This window comes from Eleutherodactylus coqui, chromosome 6 (genome assembly GCF_035609145.1).
Source record: "Eleutherodactylus coqui strain aEleCoq1 chromosome 6, aEleCoq1.hap1, whole genome shotgun sequence".
In the NCBI taxonomy this organism is placed as follows: domain Eukaryota; kingdom Metazoa; phylum Chordata; class Amphibia; order Anura; family Eleutherodactylidae; genus Eleutherodactylus; species Eleutherodactylus coqui.
In genome coordinates, this window is record NC_089842.1 from 231,649,929 (window position 1) to 231,669,863 (window position 19,935).

Here is a 19,935-nt window from a genome sequence, read left to right on the forward strand (position 1 = left end):
ATGGTTTCCTGGTCCCAGTTCCATTCCAGGGCCCTACAACAGGAGTTGTTGTCAGCCTGGGATAGGAGTCACCTATCTCTAGATGTAAAGTTTAGACTGTCAGTGGCAGGTAAAAAATCCTTAGCTTGGTGGTTATCGCCGTATAACCTTAAAAAAGGGGTACAATGGTGTCTGTCTCCATCAATTGTGATAAATACTGACTCTAGTGAATCAGGTTAGGGTGCAAAATGGCAGATAAGAACTTGCAGGGGTTTTGGACGGCTTACATCAGTTCCCAATCATCAAATTATAGGGAGCTTAGTGCATTTTGGAACACATTAGTTCAAGCAGGTGATGCAGTGCAAGGACAGCATGTGAAAATCCTATCTGACAACATAACAGCAGTCTCCTTTATTTGCCACCAGTGCGGAAACAGGCACTATCACCTACAATGCCTGTCGAAGAGAATATTTTCTTGGGCGATGCTGTTGAGAATTGATAATTGATTGACGTTCAATCTTCATTCCAATCCTGGGCCCCCTCCGTCTGGAGCTGTAAACATAGGCATAAAGGGGACTCCGCTGCCAGCCCAGAACTTCTACACATCTCCACAATGCAGCAATACTCTGTGTGGGAAGTATGTGAGCAGGCCCTGGGTCAGCCTCTGTCCCAGCCAACACCTTGTGTGGCCCAAGATGCCGCGAGTGACATAGCAATGGGGTATCAATGTGTCCACACACTACTTAGTCTGTTTGGGTGTCGGATACCTCATCGACAACGCAAGGGGTAAACCATCTGCACTCTACACCCTACCCAAGTCTGTCAGTGTTTTGGGGACAGACAGGTAAAACACCTCAATGGGAAGTCTGTGTGCACCCACAGCATGGGTGGCTGGCAGGAATCCACAGACGGTACATAAAGAAATCCCATTGCAGTGCCCCGGATAGCTGAGGTTACGTGAGAGAAAATACATGTTGGCTTTGGCCCACACTCCATGCCCTAGTCAGTCTGGGTTTTTTGGGGGGCCAGATAGGTAGAACACCGCAATGGGAAGACTTAGTGCACCCATAGTATACACAGACTCCTGTAATATTCCTGTAGCAAAGGAATAAGCTGACCCCAGTAACAGTTATGTTGCTGAAGTCTAGTGAGACCCCAGTAACATTTCTGTAGTAGCAGTATAGACAGACCCCAGCAACATTTCTGTAGTAACAGTATTGACAGAGCCGAGTAACATTTCTGTAGTAACAGTATAGGCAGACCCCAATAACATTTATGTAGCAGCAGTATAAGCAGACCCCTGAAACATTTATGTTGCAGAAGCATAGGCAGACCCCAGTACCATTTTTGTAGCAGCAGTATAGGCAGACCCCAGTAACATTTCTGTACAAGTAAAGGCAGACCCCAGTAACATGTCTGTTGCCACAGTATAAGCAGACCCCTGAATCATTTATGTAGCAGGAGCATAGGCAGACCCCAGTACTATTTTTGTAGCAGAGGAATACGCAGACCCCTGTAACATTTCTGTAGTAACAGTATAGACAGATCCCAGTAACATTTCTGTAGCAGAAGTATAGGCAGACCCCTGTAATATTTACGTGGCAGCAGTATTGGCAGACCCCAGTAACATCCTTGTGGCGGCACTATAGGCAAACCCCTGTAAAATTAACGTGGCAGCAGTATAGGCAGACCCCAGTAACATCCTTGTGGCAGCAGTTTAGTATATGCAATACTGATTCACTACAACTCCCCGCAGCCAGGCAGTAAAATGCACACGGTCATAGGTAGCCCAACGAAGGAGCTTTTCTTTAATTTCTTTTGAATAAGAAGACAGGCTATATAGCACCTATATGACTTTCCCTTTATCAGGGGATTTCGCCGCACACTGTGCGTGAAGTTGACGGCACACACAGAACGGTGTAAAAGATCATGGAATTATTGGCGTGCAGTTGGAGGCTGACAGCAGTTATGTAACGCAGACTGCAGCCAGAAAAAAATTATACGCAAGGCTGCAAAAAGGCCTAGCTGAGTAATAGTCAGGCAATACAACTCACAGCAGCCAGGCAGTAAAATGCACACGATCACAGGTAGCCCAACTAAGGACTGGGGTTCTTTTAGACAGGATTCTACACTACCACTGTCCCTGCCTCACCAGTACTGCTCCTATACTCCGTATAATTGACTGCAGACTGAGAACGCTATAGCCTGCACAGCCTGAGATGGAAAAAAATTTTTTAGCCACAACAGTAATGCACACTGTCAGATGTGGCCCTGAGAAGGACCGTTGGGGATCTTGAAGGCACTAACAGTAGCCTAACACTCTCCCTATAGCAGGAACAGCCCTCTCCCTAATCTCTGCCAGCGTGTGTCTGAGGCCAGCCGCGGGCAGGACCGCTTTAAATACTCGGCAGTCACTTGATCTCGCCAGCCACTCACTGCAGGGGGGTGGGATAGGGCTGGCACGTCACAGGAGGAAGTTGTAATTCCTTCCCTGCATGTCTGTTGGCCAGAAAATGGTGCTAAACATGCAGGGAAGGAAATGGAATTGACTCGAGTACCGCGTGGTGTTTCGAGTAACGAGCAGCTCGAGTACCCTAATACTCGAACAAGCATCAAGCTCCGACGAGTACGTTCGCTCATCTCTATGTGTAATGCATATCATGCCCCCTTTTTTTTACAATGCTCTGCAATGAGGAGGGGCACTTTCCTTATGTCATCTGATTGTCGTTTGGCTTCCTGTTTCATTGTATTTTCCCACTTAGTCTAAGGCCAATCTCATACATTCGTTTTTTACTGCGATTACTGAGGCATTTTGAACACTGTGGTAATTGCAATATAATGCTCCCATTGTTTACAATGCGACGTACAGTTCTATAATCCCTATATTACATTTAGATTTGTCCTAAGGGCGCGTTCTTTTGTTAACTTTGCCTCCAAAAGTTATCAGGTCAGTTACGACCATTTGGACCAGTAAGGGAGGGAAAGAGCTGCTGAGGCGTGAAGCCTGTTTCCTCTCCTTATCCCCTAATATAAACATTTGCTGGCTTCAGAGGGGCTATAGGACATCAGAGACCCCCTGTGGAGATGTGACAGGCTCTTTGAAGCCTGCTGCTCAAAGCTTCCTACAGTACTCAGCTTTCCTATACGCAGAAAGGCATCTAACTCTTCTCTCTACAAACTATACAAAATGACTGACAGACTATAACAGATATGCATTGTGATGTGGAGGTTGATCACATCTCTTTATCTATCACTCTGGTAACTATCTACCCTTCTAATATCTATCTAGTAAGGGGAAAGTATGTCAACTCAGCTTTCCTAGTGTCCTGAACGTCAGCTGATTGATACTGGACAGCTGGGGGGACACTTTAGGGCGCCCACCCACTGGCGATTTTTTTTTCTTTGCGTTTTGCGTTTTTCCTGCAGAGCCATTAGAATTGAATGTACTCCTGTCCACTGGCGTTTTGCGTTGCGTTGCGTTTTTTTAACATAGGAACTGTCAGTTGCATATGTGTCCTTATTTTTCTCCTAATGCACCCATGAAAGTCAATGGAAATTAATGGAAAAGCCGCGAAAAAAGCCGCGTTTTTCACGCACGAAAATCGCAAACGCCAGTGGGTGGGCGCCCTTATTCATATCTTTTTACTACAAGGTCCTCTCAGATTGTATATGTTTTTGTATGTCTGTCAGCCCTTTTTCGTTTTTTAATCAAGTACTAACCCACAGAATAATACTAATTTCACACGGGCGAGCGCGAAATTGAGCCAAGTTTCACAGCCCGATATCACGCTCTCCCATGTGAAATTAGTCTCAGGAATGTGCGATGTCTCCACAAATCCAAGATGTTTTTGTGTCAAAAAAGCTTCCCATCACTTCAGGGAAGTAGTGATCCTCCAGCACAGCTTCCAGCTGCGCAGGGGATGGGCAAGTTTTTCACGTTATTTTCAATGGGAAACCTTGCATCACACTGGCGTGCAGCTCACAAGCCGTGGAATATTTTTTCCGGCCCCATTGAAAACAATGAGCAAGAAATTCCGATGGAACGCCCAAAGATAGGATAGGGTGAATTTTTTTTCCTGCACTAAAATGCGATGTGTGTGTGTGGGGGGGGGGGGGGGAATCGCTTATGTATATGACCCCAGTCAAAAGATTTTCTTGGCTGTGTGAAAGCAGCCTAAAGTTAGGGTCTTCCAAACAGGAAATAAGGGCCGTAGATCGGATGGCTACCATTGACTTCCTTGGGAGCAGTCCATGTGGAATCCACGCAAAAACAGATCATGCTGCGATTTTTCCTCAGCGAGTGAAAAATTGCAATTGATTTCCACTTGTTTGGAGGAAAAAGCGTTTTTCGAAAGCATGTTATGGGCAGTATCTACTGCGGAATCTAGAGGCGGACACCCACTCACGATTCCGCAATGCAAATTCGCCCATGTGCAGGTAGCATTAATCTACATGTAACATTATTCAGCTCAGAGATGTGATCGAATCTCATAAATGTTCTTCAGGTTTATTTTATGTATATATATATATATATATATATATATATATATATATATATATATATATATATATATATATATATATATATATAGTTAGGAAATCAGTACAGTACATGTCACATAGAAATTGTATTATTGCCAGTGCAAAATAGAAAAATTACACTTATTCAAAATACAATATTGCATGATAAATAAGCATATTATCACATGTAGATATGTGTGTATATAAAACCATACATTTTCTTACAGAACTTTTGGATCTCCGCCTGGTTGATGGATCACATGAATGTGAAGGGTGGCTGGAGGTTTATTATAATGGAAGCTGGGGCTCCGTGTGTAATAATGTTATGCCAGTCTTATCAGTCTCTGTTATCTGCAAACATCTGAAATGTGGATCAAAAGGATATCTGGAGGCAGCGAAATATGATGTTAAGAGAAGAAGACCCTTCTGGGTGGATCATATTAACTGCACCAAGTATAACAAGCTATTATGGGAATGTCCATCATCTCCATGGAATATAAACTCCTGCACTGATAGAGAACTTGCCTATATAGTATGTGAGTATCTGTATTATTATACCTTTTTAGGCTGGGCTTACATGGGCGGACCAGATTCCGCAAGTGGATTTCCGCAGAGGAAGACCTGCGATCATTTGCACAAAGTAATTGCGAATGAACGCAGAAGATCACGGATGCGAGTTTTTTTCTGCCCATGCATGTGCACTATGCACAGCGTATCGTCTGTGCAGAAGAAAGATCTCTGTCTCCTCCAGTGGGCATCCGGACTTTTCTGTTTTCCTTTGAAGTTGCGAGCATTTAATTGCGTCTGCGGATTGCTCACATCCATAGAAATCGATTGTGGCTATCCTCGCGGAATCTGTGCTAAAAAAAGAGCATGCTGTGATTTTTCTTCCGCTCACCAAATACGTTATACCAATTTGCACATGTGAGCGAAATTTTGAAAATCAATGCATGTCTAAAGCCATGTATTGCTGAGTGTCTTCAGTGAAAATGGAAGTTGCAGAATCTGAGAACAGGTTTGGAATGTATCATATGTATCACCTTTCCTTTGTTTTTATTATGTTGAGTACATGACAAATCTCTAGAATGTAAATCTCCCACATAATAGTTTTCTCTTCATTTTTCCACACTTTCAGCTACTGTAGAAGTGTATATGTAAAGTGTACCTGATATTGTCCTGGCACTGGCTACTGATTCCAACTTATCAAGCAGTTAACATTTTTTCTGTCACTTTTTAAACTTCTTCCCTTTGGATTTTCCAAATCAATAGTCCTATAAACACTATTAGTGCTACATACAGACTGTTCTATCATAATATACATAACACTATTCTCACTTCAAATCTGCTGCTATCCAATCAGAGAGCAATTTTAATTTTTTTAACGACAAGGTTGGATGCATAATACAAAATCCGATTGGTTGCTTTGAACAACTTCTGGGCCTAAATGTATAAAGGAGAAAATTTCAAACCAGCCTTACTTTTATAAAAGTGTATTTTATATGTTGATCATCCTTTCACTGATCTTTCTGGTGATTTCTCTAAAGCTGACCATGTACATAACATAGTATGTTAGGCTGAATGAAGACAATGTCCATCTAGTTCAGCCTATTTCAACCCTCTAGTTGATCCAGAGGAAGGCAAAAACACCAAGAGGCAGAAGCCAATTAGCCCATTTGGGGGAAAATCCCTTCCCGACTCCAATCAGAATAATCCCTGGATGAACCTTTGATCTACCTAACTGTAAGACCCGGAGCTCCAAACCCGCTGGTCACCTAATGTCTATATCCTATAATATCTTTCCGCTCGAGAAAGACATCTAATCCCCTCTTAAGCTCCTCAATGGATTTTGCCATCACCATGTCTTCAGGCAGAGAGTTCCACAGTCTCACTGCTCTTACAGTAAGGAACGCCCTTCTGTGTTGGTAATGAAACCTGCTTTCTTCTAAACGTAGTGGATGCCCTCTTGTTACCGACTCAGTCCTGGGTATAAACAGATCATGAGAGAGATTCTTGTATTGTCCCCTCATGTATTTATACATAGTTATTTGATCGCTCCTTAGTAGAGATGAGCGAGCACCAAAATGCTCGGGTGCTCGATGCTCGAACTTTCCGCGATGCTCAAGAGCTCATTTCGAGTAGCGAACCCCATTGAAGTCAATGGGCGATTCAACCATTTTTGTATATGACCGATGCTCCCCTTAGGTTTTCACTTGTGAAAATCTGGAAAACATACGAAAGTCATGGAAACGCCACAGAAACGGATAGGGCAGGGGCAGCATGCAGGGCTGCATCTCAGGCTCCCAGGTCTCACTATTAAGCCACAATAGCGGCAAGAGTGCCCCCCCCCCCCCTAACAATTTTTACTTCGGACAAACCCTCATTAGCAAAGCGCACCTTAGCTAAGCACCACACTGACTCCAACCAAGCACAATCACTGCATGAGGGACACACCGCTGCCTCTTCTCCAGGGTTACCTGCTGCCCAACCCCCCGCATGACCCCGCGTCCACAGCGCACACGAAAGTTTCCCTGCGCAGTCTTCAGCTGCCTTCATGCCACACGCTCGCTTCATAGCCACACCACCCTCATGTCTATTTATAAGTGCGTTTGCTATGAGGAGAAACCGGAGGCACACACTGCAGAGGGTTGGCAGGGCCAGGTAGTGACCCTCTTTAAAAGGGGGGGGGGAGATAACCCACAATGCAGTTGAGAATCAAAGAGTAATTGACATTCGATCTTCATTCCAATAAAGTGCCAACCTCCGTCAGGAGCTGCAAATGTGGGCATGAGTTACATAGCTATGGGGTATCTATGTGCCCACACAGTATTAATTCTGCCTAGGTGTGGGATAGCTCAATCGACACCATAAGGGGAAAGCCATCTGCACTCTGCCCCCTACCCAAGTCAGTCAGTGTCCTTGTGCCAGACAGGTCAAACACCGCGATGGGAAGTCTGTCTAGGCAACCCAAGACATGAACAATAAAGAAATCAGAGTGGCCAAACATGGCAGACTTACACTGTGCCGAGGACATAGGCCTCGGCCAACAGCTTTAGCAATCGTAGGCATAAAGCGGACTTCGATGCTAGTACACCTGTGAAGGTCTCATTAAATCAGTTATGTCTTCTTTCACCGCTCCAAAGACTGAATTAGGCAGGAAAAAAGTTCCACAGGCCCAACCTGGCGCAGTTGCAGTTACCCTGGGACATAGGCCTCGGCCAACAGCTTCAGCAATCGTAGGCATGAAGCGGACTTCGATGCTAGTTCACCTTTGACGGGCTCGTTAAATCAGTTACGTTTTCTTTCACCGCTCCAAAGACTGGATTAGGCAGGAACAAGTTCCACAGGCCCAACCTGGTGCAGTTGCAGTTCCCCCGGGACATAGGCCTCAGCACACACCCTCAGCAATCGCTGGCATGAAGCGGACTTCGATGCTAGCACAGCATTGAACGTTTCTTTAATGCAGTAACGCTCCTCTTCTTTGGCCCAAACCAGTGTATCAGATAACTGTGGTAACACGAGAGCAAATACATGATGCCCAGTGCTGATACCCTGACCCCAAGCAGGAGGAGGAGGTGGCCTTACAAGGCCAAGAAACCATGACCAGGACCCACTGTAGCCTGTGTGGGAAGTATGTGAGCAGGCCCTTGGTACAGCTTGATTCCAGCAAACACACTGTGGTACCCAAGGTGCCGCGAGTTACATAGCAATGGGCAATCCAGGTCCCCTCACACTATTCATTCTATGTTGGTGTCGGATAACTCAATCGACACCGCAAGGGGAAAGCCATCTGCACTCTGCATCCTACCCAAGTCAGTCAGTGACTTTGTGCCAGACAGGTAAAACACCTCAATGGGAAGTCTTTGTGCACCCACAGCATAGGCGAGCAGAAGGAACCAAAAAAAAGTAATAAACATGAAGAAATTACAGTGCTCAAACATGGCAGACTTTCACTCCGCCGAGGACATAGGCCACTGCACACACACTCAGAAAACGCGGGCATCGAGCAGACTCCGATGCTAGTACAGCTGTGATCGTCTCATTAAGGCAGTAACCCTCCTCTTCAGTGGCCCAAGCGAGTTTGACAGATAACTGTGGTAACACGAGAGAAAATACATATTGGCCTCGGCCCACAATTCATGCCCTAGTCAGTGAGTATTTTTGGGCCAGATAGGTAAAACACCGTGCTAGGAAGTTTGTGTGCACCCATAGTATAAACAGACTCCTGTAACATTCCAGTAGAAAAGGTATAAGCAGACCCCAGTACCATTTCTGTAGTAGATGTATAGGCAGACACCTGTAACATTAATGTGGCAGCAGTATAGGCAGACCCCAGTAACATTCTTGTAGCAGCAGTATAGGCAGACCCCTGTAACATTTACGTGGCAGAAGTATAGGCAGACTCCTGCAACATTAACGTAGCAGCAGTATAGGCAGAGCCCAGTAACATTCTTGTAGCAGCAGTAGAGGCAGACCCCAGTAACATTCTTGTAGCAGCAGTATAGGCAGACCCCAGTACCATTTCTGTAGTAGAAGTATAGGCAGACCCCTGTAACATTTAGGTGGCAGCAGTATAGGCAGACCCCAGTAACATTCTTGTTGCAGACGTATAGGCAGACCCCTGTAACATTTACGTGGCAGAAGTATAGGCAGACCCCAGTAGCATTCTTGTAGCAGCAGTATAAGCAGACCCCAGTAACATTCTTGTAGCAGAAGTATAGGCAGACCCCTGTAATATTTAAGTGGCAGCAGTAGAGGCAGACCCCTGTAACATTTATGGAGCAGCAGTATAGGCAGACCCCTGTAACATTTACGTGGCAGCAGTATAGGCAGACCCCTGTAACATTCTTGTAGCAGAAGTATAGGCATACCACTGTAGCATTTACGTGGCAGCAGTATAGGCAGACCCCAATAACATTCTTGTAGCTGCAGTATGGGCAGACCCCAGTAGCATTCTTGTAGCAGAAGTATAGGCAGACCCCTGTAACATTTATGGAGCAGCAGTATAGGCAGACCCCTGTAACATTTAAGTGACAGCAGTAAGGCAGACCCCTGTAACATTTAAGTGGCAGCAGTATAGGCAGACCCCAGTAACATTCTTGTAGCAGAAGTATAGGCAGACCCCTGTAACAATTAAGTGGCAGCAGTATAGGCAGACCCCTGTAACATTTATGTGGCAGAAGTATAGGCAGACCCCTGTAACATTTAAGTGGCAGCAGTATAGACAGACCCCATTAACATTCTTGTAGCAGAAGTATAGGCAGACCCCTGTAACATTTAAGTGGCAGCAGTATAGGCAGACCCCTGTAACATTTACGTGGCAGAAGTATAGGCAGACCCCTGTAACATTTTTGTAGCAGCAGTATAGGCACACCCCTGTAACATTTACATGGAAGAAGTATAGGCAGACCCCAGTAACAATCTTGTAGCAGAAGTAAAGGCAGGCAGACCCCAGTAAAATTTCTGTAGTAATAGTATAGGCCAACCTGTGAAACATTGGGGTACCATGAGTGTAGGCGAAGGCCAGAAAAATTAGTTGGATAAGAGTTTAGACATGGGCCCGAAAAATGAGTGTACCAAGAGTACAAGTGTACCTCTGAAAAATTTATCAACCGAGAGGGCAGGTGTAACCTATAAATATTTTTTGAAAGATACAGCTCGCTGTTGCTTAATTTGTAACACAGCCTGGAGGCAGCCCTGTGAAAAAAATTGGTTCATGTTAAAGTTTCAATACTTTTGAAACTTTTAAAAATTTTAAAAACATTGTTAGATGAGCCTTTTGGGCCGCAGGAAAATTGGCAGTTCAGCGCGATGACGTGTTGTTTCTGGAGGAGGAGTAGCAGGAGGATGACTAACATCAGAGACAGATTGACAAAGCTAAATGCCCCGTTTTTCCGGTGATAGAGAAGAGTGCTTTTATCTGCGGTTGCAGCGAAAAGAATCTTTAGGTTCCGCTGCTCTCCGCCAGTGAAGAAGAGAAGTCTGGGGAAATCCAGGCTTTGTTCATCTTTATGAGTGTAAGCATGTCGTCACTGGCAGTTGACAGGTGGGTACGCTTATCCGTGATGATTCCCCCCGCTGCACTAAACACCCTCTCTGACAAGACGCTAGCGGCAGGGCAAGCCAGCGCCTCGAGGGCATACAGCGCAAGTTCGTGCCACATGTCCAGCTTTGACACCCAATAGTTGTATGGAGCAGAGGCATCACGGAGGACAGGGATACAATCGGCTACGTACTCCCTCACCATCTTTTTACAGTGCTCCCTCTGACTAATTCTTGACTGGGGAGTGGTGATGCAGTCTTGCTGGGGAGCCATAAAGCTGGCAAAGGCCTTAGATAGTGTTCCCCTGCCTGTGCTGAACATGCTGCCTGATCTCCGCACCTCCCCTGCTACTTGGCCCTCGGAACTGCGCCTTCTGCCACTAGCGCTGTCAGATGGGAGATTTAGCATTACTTTGTCCACCAGGGCCCTGTGGTATTGCATCACTCTCATACCCCTTTCCTCTTCTGAAATGAGAGTGGAAAGGTTCTCCTTGTAACGTACGTCGAGAAGGGTGTACACCCAGTAATCCGTGTTGGCCAGAATGCGTCTAACACGAGGGTCACGAGAAAGGCAGCCTAACATGAAGTCAGCCATGTGTTCCAGGGTGCCAGTACGCAAGATATGGCTGTACTCGCTAGGAAGAAGACTTTCAGGATCCTCCTCCTCCTCCACAGCGCATACACGCTGAACAGATGAGAGGCAAGCAGCATGGGTACACTCTGCAGTGTGTCCTGCTGTCTCTTCCCCCTCCTCCTGCTCCTCCTCCTCCTCCTCCTCCTCCAAAACGCGCTGAGATATAGACATGAGGGTGGTCTGGCTATCAAGCGACATACTGTCATCCCCCGTCTCCTGTTCCAACTGCAAAGCGTCAGCCTTTATGCCTTGCATTGAACTTCTCAGCAGGCATAGCAGCGGAAGGGTAACGCTAATGATTGCAGCGTCGCCGCTCACCATCTGGGTAGACTCCTCAAAGTTTCCGAGGGCCTGGCAGATGTCTGCCATCCAGGCCCACTCCTCGGTAAAGAATTGAGGAGGCTGACTACCACTACGCCGCGCATGTTGGAGTTGTTATTCCACTATTGCTCTACGCTGCTCATAGAGCCTGGCCAACATGTGCAGCGTAGAATTCCACCGTGTGGGCACGTCGCAAAGCAGTCGGTGCTCTGGCAGATTAAACCAATGTTGCCGGGTCCTCAGGGTGGCAGCGTCCGTGGTGGACTTGCGAAAATGTGCGCAGATGCGGCGCACCTTGCCGAGCAGCTCAGATAAGTGCGGGCAGTTTTTCAGAAACCGCTGAACCACCAGATTGAAGACGTGGGCCAGGCATGGCACGTGTGTGAGGCTGCCGAGCTGCAGAGCTGCCACCAGGTTACGGTCATTGTCACACAAGACCATGCCCGGTTGGAGGCTCAGCAGCGAAAGCCAGAGGTCTGTCTGCTCTGTCAGACCGTGCAACAGATCGGGGGCCGTGTGCCTCTTGTCACCTAGGCTGAGTAGTTTCAGCACGGCCTGCTGACGCTTGCCCACCGCTGTGCTCCCGCGCGGCGCCACACCGACTGCTGGCGACGTGCTGCTAACATTTCTTAATTGAGAGGTAGAGATTGCGTAAGAGGAGGAGGGGGAGGGTTTAGAGGAGGTGGCATAGAGCGCCGCAGATACCAGAACCGAGGAAGGACCCGCTATTCTGGGTGTGGGTAGGACGTGTGCGGTCCCAGGCTCTGAGTCGGTCCCAGCCTCCACCAAATTCACCCAATGTTCCGTCAGGGAGATATAGTGGCCCTGCCCGCCAGTACTTGTCCACGTATCAGTGGTTAAGTGGACCTTCCCAGTAACCGCGTTGGTGAGGGCACGATTGATGTTGCGGGAGACGTGCTGGTGTAGGGCTGGGACGGCACACCGGGAAAAATTGTGACGACTGGGGACGGAGTAGCGTGGGACCGCCGCCGCCATCATGTTTTTGACAGCCTCCGTTTCCACAAGCCTGTACGGCAGCATCTCCAGGCTGATCAATTTGGCAATGTGCACATTTAAAGCTTGAGCGTGCGGGTGCGTGGCGGCGTATTTGCGTTTTCACTCCAACGCTTGCGCTAGCGACAGCTGGACGCTGCGCTGAGAGACAAAGTTTTTGAGCAGCCAAAACGACATAGAACCCCCACAAATTACTCCATTTTGAAAACTAGACCCCTTAACGCATTCATCTAGGAGTGTATTGCGTGTTTTTACAGCATACATATAAATGAAGACTTCCACCCCAAAATGGATACCCTCGTTTGTCCTGCGTTTAGAAACATACATATTGTGGCCCTAGTATTATGTCCATATGCACAACAGGGCTCAAACCAAAAGGACCATTTATTTTCAATGGTGTTTTAACTTTTACGTAATTGCCATTATCCATTGGATAACGGTGATCACATGACTGGGGACCACTCACAGCCACAGTCGGTCAGTGTTCCAGGCTCTCAGCTACCTCTAGTAGGCAGGAGCAAGTAGACTTTAATTTTCCTGGGACCTTCCCAGATTTTGCACTTGTATCAGCCCCTGTGCCGATGGGCGCATGGGCCGTAGTTGGCAAAAGGTCCACGGATAAAGATCCCGTCGGGGGACCTCACCGGAGGATTTAGGTAAGTAATTTCACCTCCCCTCACAGATTGTATCCGTGATGGGAGATGAAACTTTAAGCTTTTTTTACTTTCACTTGATCGACATTTTCTATTGGAAAACGGTAATCACATGAATAAGGACTTTGTACTGCGGCCCCCCATGAAATCTCCAGGCTCTTGCCTACGTTTGGTAGCCAGGAGCAGGGAGATTTTAAATTTCCCTCGCAACCCACAGCCTTTACACATGCGTCTGCCATTTTTGCAGCAGACGCGTGCGCAAAAGCCAGGGTGAGGTCTTTGGATAAATCCGGAGGCCTTGGTACGTAATTTCATCTCCTCTCTCTTTCTTTTTAACCCTTTTAAACCTTTTTTTTTTTTTACTTCATATGATCGATGTTATCCATTGGATAGCAGCGATCATGTGACCGGGAACCGCATACAACGGCTCCCGGAGACATATCTCTGCTCCAGGCTACATATGTTAGCCGGAAGCCAGAGAGATTTTTTAATTTCCCGGGCAACCCGCCCTTCTGGGCACGCGCCCGGTGTATGATTTCTGGCTTGCATGCGCTGTTGGGACTGGGAGGCCAGAATGCCCGGGACATCACGCAGGATGGGGGTGAGTACCTTCAGCCACCCTGTTGGATCTAGGGTTGCCACCCAGCCAGTAATTCACCGGCCTGGCCAGTATTACTGGCCTGGCCAGGCCGGTGCAGGTTTGTTTGTTTTTTATCGGCCATATTACAGGTCGGTATTTTGGTCAGGCGGCAGTCCAATCTGACAGAGACAAATATGGTGGTGGAGCTTGTTTCTCACCCACCTGAGGACATGTAAAGAGGCTGCCAAGTGACGTGAAGGCAGCCATGGTTGCTAGGCAGTGCAAGATTCCTACAAGGTGGGATGGGGTCAGCGCTGCTGCGGCTCCCATAGACACACGTATAGAGAGAGCATAAGGAGCTCCAGCTCCTGGGTGCCTGCACCATTATCCCCTGTCTCCTCTTCTTCCTCCTTCCTTACTCCCATTTATTGCGCTCTCCCGCCCCCTCCCTCTCTATTCAACCCTGTCCACCCTCCTCCCATTCTACTTCACGATCATCCGGCTCAGTGATCAGGCTGTTATGTAGGTGATCTTACTTGTGCCCCTCCTGCCCCCTGATCAGCACTATGGTGCCCCTCCTCAGACTGGCACCAGGGATGGGAGGCATACAGTGCAGCAAGGTCTTTCTATTGATGTGGAGGTGACATCCTGTCCCCCATTTGTCACCCCCCCCCCATCCAGGCTCACTTATGGGGACATGAGTCCATCGCCTTCATCCAGCAGGTGTGGGTATGAAATTGTTAACACTTGGATGGGCCCTGGCCCCCGGTGATGTCATCAGGACCCTCTGGGTGGTCTCCATCTGTTGGAGCAGCTGCCAGGGTTTCTATAAGCACTTGTATTTGGTGGCGTGTGAGCATGTAGTATGGGATGGGGAGGGGGGGTCCTATAGATGTCCTATAGGGGAGCAGCCCGGACCTATGCTGTCACCGTATGGAGAAGATCCGCGGCAGGCACTGGTTATTATTACTCACACCTCAATGGAAACTTTTTAGTAGCTGTCAGTCATCGTAGGATGATTCCTAAAAGGTTCTTTGAAGGGTCATCAATCTGGGAAGTGATGGTCAGGGTAGCGGGTGTGTGGTCCGACTACTGCAATGTCGTAGAAAGGGCAATAAGCGATTGCCCTATCCATGACCAGGGTAGGTCAGAGTCACTCCCGCTGTAGCCAACCCATCTCTTACAGGAATAAAAAACACTACACCCCATTCTGGATTAATTGGCCACAGCAGCCATTTATTAAACACACAAACAAAAATTACAGTTTTGGTCCAAACAATGAGAGGGAAGTCCTTGGAGCCACAAAATCTGGTGCACAACTCTTTTCCCGTACCTTGCCCTTAACCGTAACGTCCGGCTCAGGGGCACCACCAGCCACCTTAATTGGCCAATATTGGATATAATAAATTGGCCTGGAGGGACTCCCCCCCCCCCTCCCCCCATAGGCCGTGTATCCAGCACCAGACAACCAAAATTAACATAAAGGAGGGAATGCTAAAGGTGAGGCCATACCCACCAGCCCCCCCCCCCCCAACCACTATAAAACCAACTCCAAGGAGGATTCCCCCCCCCCCCGCCAAGCTGCCATGACAGTCTTCCGTACCATACCCACCAACCACCAAACATAAGGAAGGGTGGGCGGGACTAACAAGATGTTTTCCTAAAATGGCGCTCACCATTCCCTATCCCTCTCATAACCTTCAGACTCCCCCCCCCCCCTGCATCCATTCAAATTCAACCTATTAAAACTCCTGTTCCACCTGCCAATACTCCACCCCCATTAACCCTTTCCTTTCCTTCATTCCCTCACCACCTCAGTGATGAGTGGCCTACACTAATGGAACCTACGGTTCCTGCTCCGCCTCCTACTTTGCTTTTTGCATTGTCCCTGTACAGGGATGTTATAATGTCCTTGTCCTAAGTGGTGATGTCACTGTGGTGACCTCTTATGTGTATTTTTTCCTGGAGTATGATATCACAGTACAGGGAGAACGCACATGTTGAATCATTTCCATGCTATGGCATCACAAGTAGCTTATCCCTGTACCGTGACATCATTGTGTGCATTAGAGCGCTTTTACAAGAGCGAAATATTTCCACAATCCGCACTTAAAGACGTGGCTTAAACCTGCTGCTGTGGATCTCTGTTCCATAACCTGCCAGTATACATGTGGCCTTTGGTGCAAATTTTTCTACATCTTTAGGTGTGGATTGCAGAAATATTCCACTTGTGTGAAAGCACCCCATGACATTACTGCGTGCATTTTCTGTGCACTGTGACATCCCTGTATGCATTATCCGTGCACTGTGACAACACTGTGCATTATCCATGTCCTTTGATATCACTTTATATTATGTTGTGTCTTAGCCCACTACTGACATCACTGTTAAGACATTACAGGTAGTGATCATGTGACCAGAGGGGGAGGTCCTGCGGCCCGGGATGACAGCTCTAGGTTGCCAGCTACTTCTGGCATGGAGCTGTCACGTCCAGAGCTTGCAGGGTTTTAATTCCCGCAGGGAGCATGTTTTTACGTCCGTGGGGATTAAAGCCCAGCAAGCTAGGACGTAAAAAGGCAATGAGTGGTCACTAAGTGGTTAAAAAAATAATACCAATGTGTTCTAGAAATCAAAAGTGTGTGGGCAGACGTTCATGGAGTTCCACCAGCGGGATATATGAACTGTTCCAGCAGGTGTATTGTCTAGTGGTTCTGATAGGAGATAGAAAATGGCTTCAATGTTAATACAAGATAGAGAAAGATCTTTTAGTGCTGGACTTTTCACCTTTATTCTCTAATGTTCAGTTATCGCATTATTAACCCTCCAACTATTCTAATGGAAATTCATGTTTCATCAGGACCCTCGTTCCTGATTTTATCTTTTTCTACATTTGTTCTGTTTGAGTTATTGTTTATTTCATTCTTTATTTTTGACATTTCTCATTAAATCTGGATAGAACACATCTTTAGTTCTTACATATAACATACTTTATCACTTCTGTCTATGATACTTAGGTGAGGGAAGCAGAACAGCTGTTCAGAGCTGCCCAACATCCGTGCCTTGTTCAGGTTAGTACCAATATATTACTGATTAATCACATCATACAAACTCATCAATAGTATATCAGAACAGAGAATATCTACTACAGGTCATTTTCTTTCCGCCCTTTTAACTTTTTGTTTTGAAGACAACTTTAGAAGAAAGAGTTTAATAGTGTCATACATAAGTGATAAGAAATGTAGAGCTTCTATTTATATCTTTCAGAAAAACTTCCTAAATTAGTCAGAATTTTATGTAATCTGTTAGTAATTGACAGTTTGATATCATTTCATCTTTATTCTTGTTCAGGACTTTAAAGGATAATTAACCCCTTAATGACATGGCCTATTTTGGGCTTAAAGGGGTTGTCCCGCGCCGAAACGGGTTTTTTTTTTTTCCAAACCCCCCCCCCCCCCGGTCGGCGCGGGACAACCCCGATGCAGGGAGGTAAAGAAAGCTTACCGGAGCGCTTACCTTAATCCCCGCGCTCCGGTGACTTCAATACTTACCGCTGAAGATGGCCGCCGGGATCCTCTGTCTCCGTGGACCGCAGCTCTTCTGTGCGGTCCATTGCCGATTCCAGCCTCCTGATTGGCTGGAATCGGCACGTGACGGGGCGGAGCTACACGGAGCCTGCATTCTGCACGAGCGGCTCCATAGAAGACTGCAGAAGACCCGGACTGCGCAAGCGCGGCTAATTTGGCCATCGGAGGGCGAAAATTAGTCGGCACCATGGGAACGAGGACGCTAGCAACGGAGCAGGTAAGTATAAAACTTTTTATAACTTCTGTATGGCTCATAATTAATGCACAATGTATATTACAAAGTGCATTATTATGGCCATACAGAAGTGTATAGACCCACTTGCTGCCGCGGGACAACCCCTTTAACTCCTTCCCGCTCCTGGACGTACCTGGTACGTCATGGCAGCCTGGTACTTCCCGCAACATGACGTACCTGGTACGTCCTGGAGATAGCACGGGATCACATAAGATCCCGCGCTATCCCGCAGCGGGAGCCGGCTGTCAGTCACAGCCGGCGTCCCGCTCCAACAGCGGGGGGGCATCGGAGATGTGCCCCCCGCTGTTAACCCCTTCCCTGCCGCGATCTAAGTAGATCGCGGCAGGGAAAGAGTTCACAGAGGGATCGCGATCCCTGTGTGTCTCCGGCCGGAACTCGCGATGTTATCGCGAGAGCCCGGCCTGTCACCATGGCAACAGGACGCCAGACACTGGCGTCCCGTATTGCCTGTGCCTATAATCGCTGTACAAGCGATAAGGCATGGCAGAGCAGTAGCTTTGCCATGCCTTATGACAGCGATCATAGGCACAGTGATGTAAGTCCCTCAGAGGGACTCAAATAGTATTAAAAAAAAAAAAAGAAAAGTGTAAAAAAAAGAAAAATGTAAAAAAAAAAATGTAAAAAACCCCTTTTTTATGCTTTTTCTAATATTAGCATAAAAAAAAGGGAAAAAAAAACTAAAACCCCACATATTGGATATTGACGCGTCCGTAACGACGTGTACAAAAAGTTGAACACGCTTTTTATTTTGTACGACAAAAAGCGTAAAAAAAACCGCTAAAAAACAGAGGCAAAATGCTAATTTTTAGCATTTTGCCTCACAAAAAATGCAATAAAAGTGATCAAAAAAGCCATACATTTCCCAAAATGGTACCAATAAAAACTACAGCTCGTCTCGCAAAAAATAAGCCCTTAAAGAGCTCCGTACATAGAAAAATAAAAAAGTTACATGACTTTGAATGCAGCTATAGAGAAAAAAAAAAAGATTTCCAAAAAAAGGGGGTTTTATTGCAAAAAAGTGTAAAAACCTAAAAAAAATATAACAATTTTGGTATCGTTGTTACCGTACCGACCCGCAGAAAAAATTTAGTGTGTCATTTATGCTGCATGATTAACGCTGTAAAAAAAAAAAAAAATCTATGGCAGAATTGATGCGTTTTCTCTCCCTGTTATCATTAAAAAAAAAAAAAAAAAATTTTACGATATTGTCTATATACCCAAAAGTGGCACCGATAAAAACTACAGATCGCCACGCAAAAAACAAGCCCTTATACGGCCGCGTCCACGGAAAAATAAAAAAGTTATGGCTTTTGAAAAATGGAGATGGAAAAATACCAAAAAATCGCTTGGTCCTCAACGCCAAAATAGGCCGTGTCATTAAGGGGTTAAGGACGCAACAATTTTTGGCAGATTTTCTTCTCCATTTATCAAAAGCCATAACTTTTTTATTTTTCCGTCGAGGAGGCCATGTAAGGGCTTGTTTTTTGCGTGGCGAACTGTAATTTTTATTGCGTCATTTTGGGGTACATTGAATATATTGTAAAACTTTTATTTTTTTTTTTTAATGATAGCAGGGAGAGAAAACGCATCAATTCTGCCATAGATTTTTTAATTTTTTTTTTACAGCGTTAATCATGCAGCATAAATGAGACAATCCATTTGCATTTTTTTTAGGTTTTCCCACTTTTCTGCAATAAAAACCCTTTTTTTGGAAATCTTTTTTTTTTCTAAATCGCTGCATTCAAAGTCCTGTAACTTTTTTATTTTTTGATGTACGGAGCATTATGAGGACTTATTTTTTGCGAGACGAGCTGTAGTTTTTATTGGTACCATTTTGGGGTACACATGGCTTTTTTGATCACTTTTATTGCGATTTTAGTGAGGCAAAATGTTAAAAATTTGCATTTTGCCTCAGTTTTTTAGCATTTTTTAAACGCTTTTTTCCGTGCTCAGTCAAAAGCATGTGCAACTTATTGTATCGTTACGGACACGACAATACCAAATATGTGGTGTTTTATTTTTTTTTACTTTTTTTATGCTAATCTTTTTTAATGCTAATCGGGTTTTTTACTCCTTTTTACATTTTTTTAATCTTTTTTTTTACAACATTTGTGTCCCTCTGAGGGACTTTCACCACAGCCCTGATGATCGCGTGATAAGGCATGGCAGGGCTACTGCCCTGCCATGCCTTATCGCTTATACAGCGATCTCAGGCACTGGCAACACAGGACGCCAGTGTCTGGCGTCCTGTTGCCATGGCAACAGGCCGGGCTCTCGCGATAACACTGGTAATAAATGGAGGTTATAGGAACAAGAAATACTATGATCAGTTTATCCTCTTAGATTTCTCTGTA

At 46.1% G+C, this 19,935-nt stretch overlaps 1 protein-coding gene across 1 annotated transcript in view; it reads left to right on the forward strand.

Moving 5' to 3' along the window:
• The window catches only part of LOC136571867 (scavenger receptor cysteine-rich type 1 protein M130-like), a 167,450-nt gene that overhangs the window by 75,342 nt on the left and 72,173 nt on the right, over window positions 1-19,935 (forward strand). The window contains exons 9-10 of the mRNA XM_066572485.1: window positions 4,728-5,036; window positions 16,756-16,809. Coding sequence (XP_066428582.1) covers window positions 4,728-5,036; window positions 16,756-16,809 — 363 coding nt within the window. The remainder of the gene's footprint in view (window positions 1-4,727; window positions 5,037-16,755; window positions 16,810-19,935) is intronic.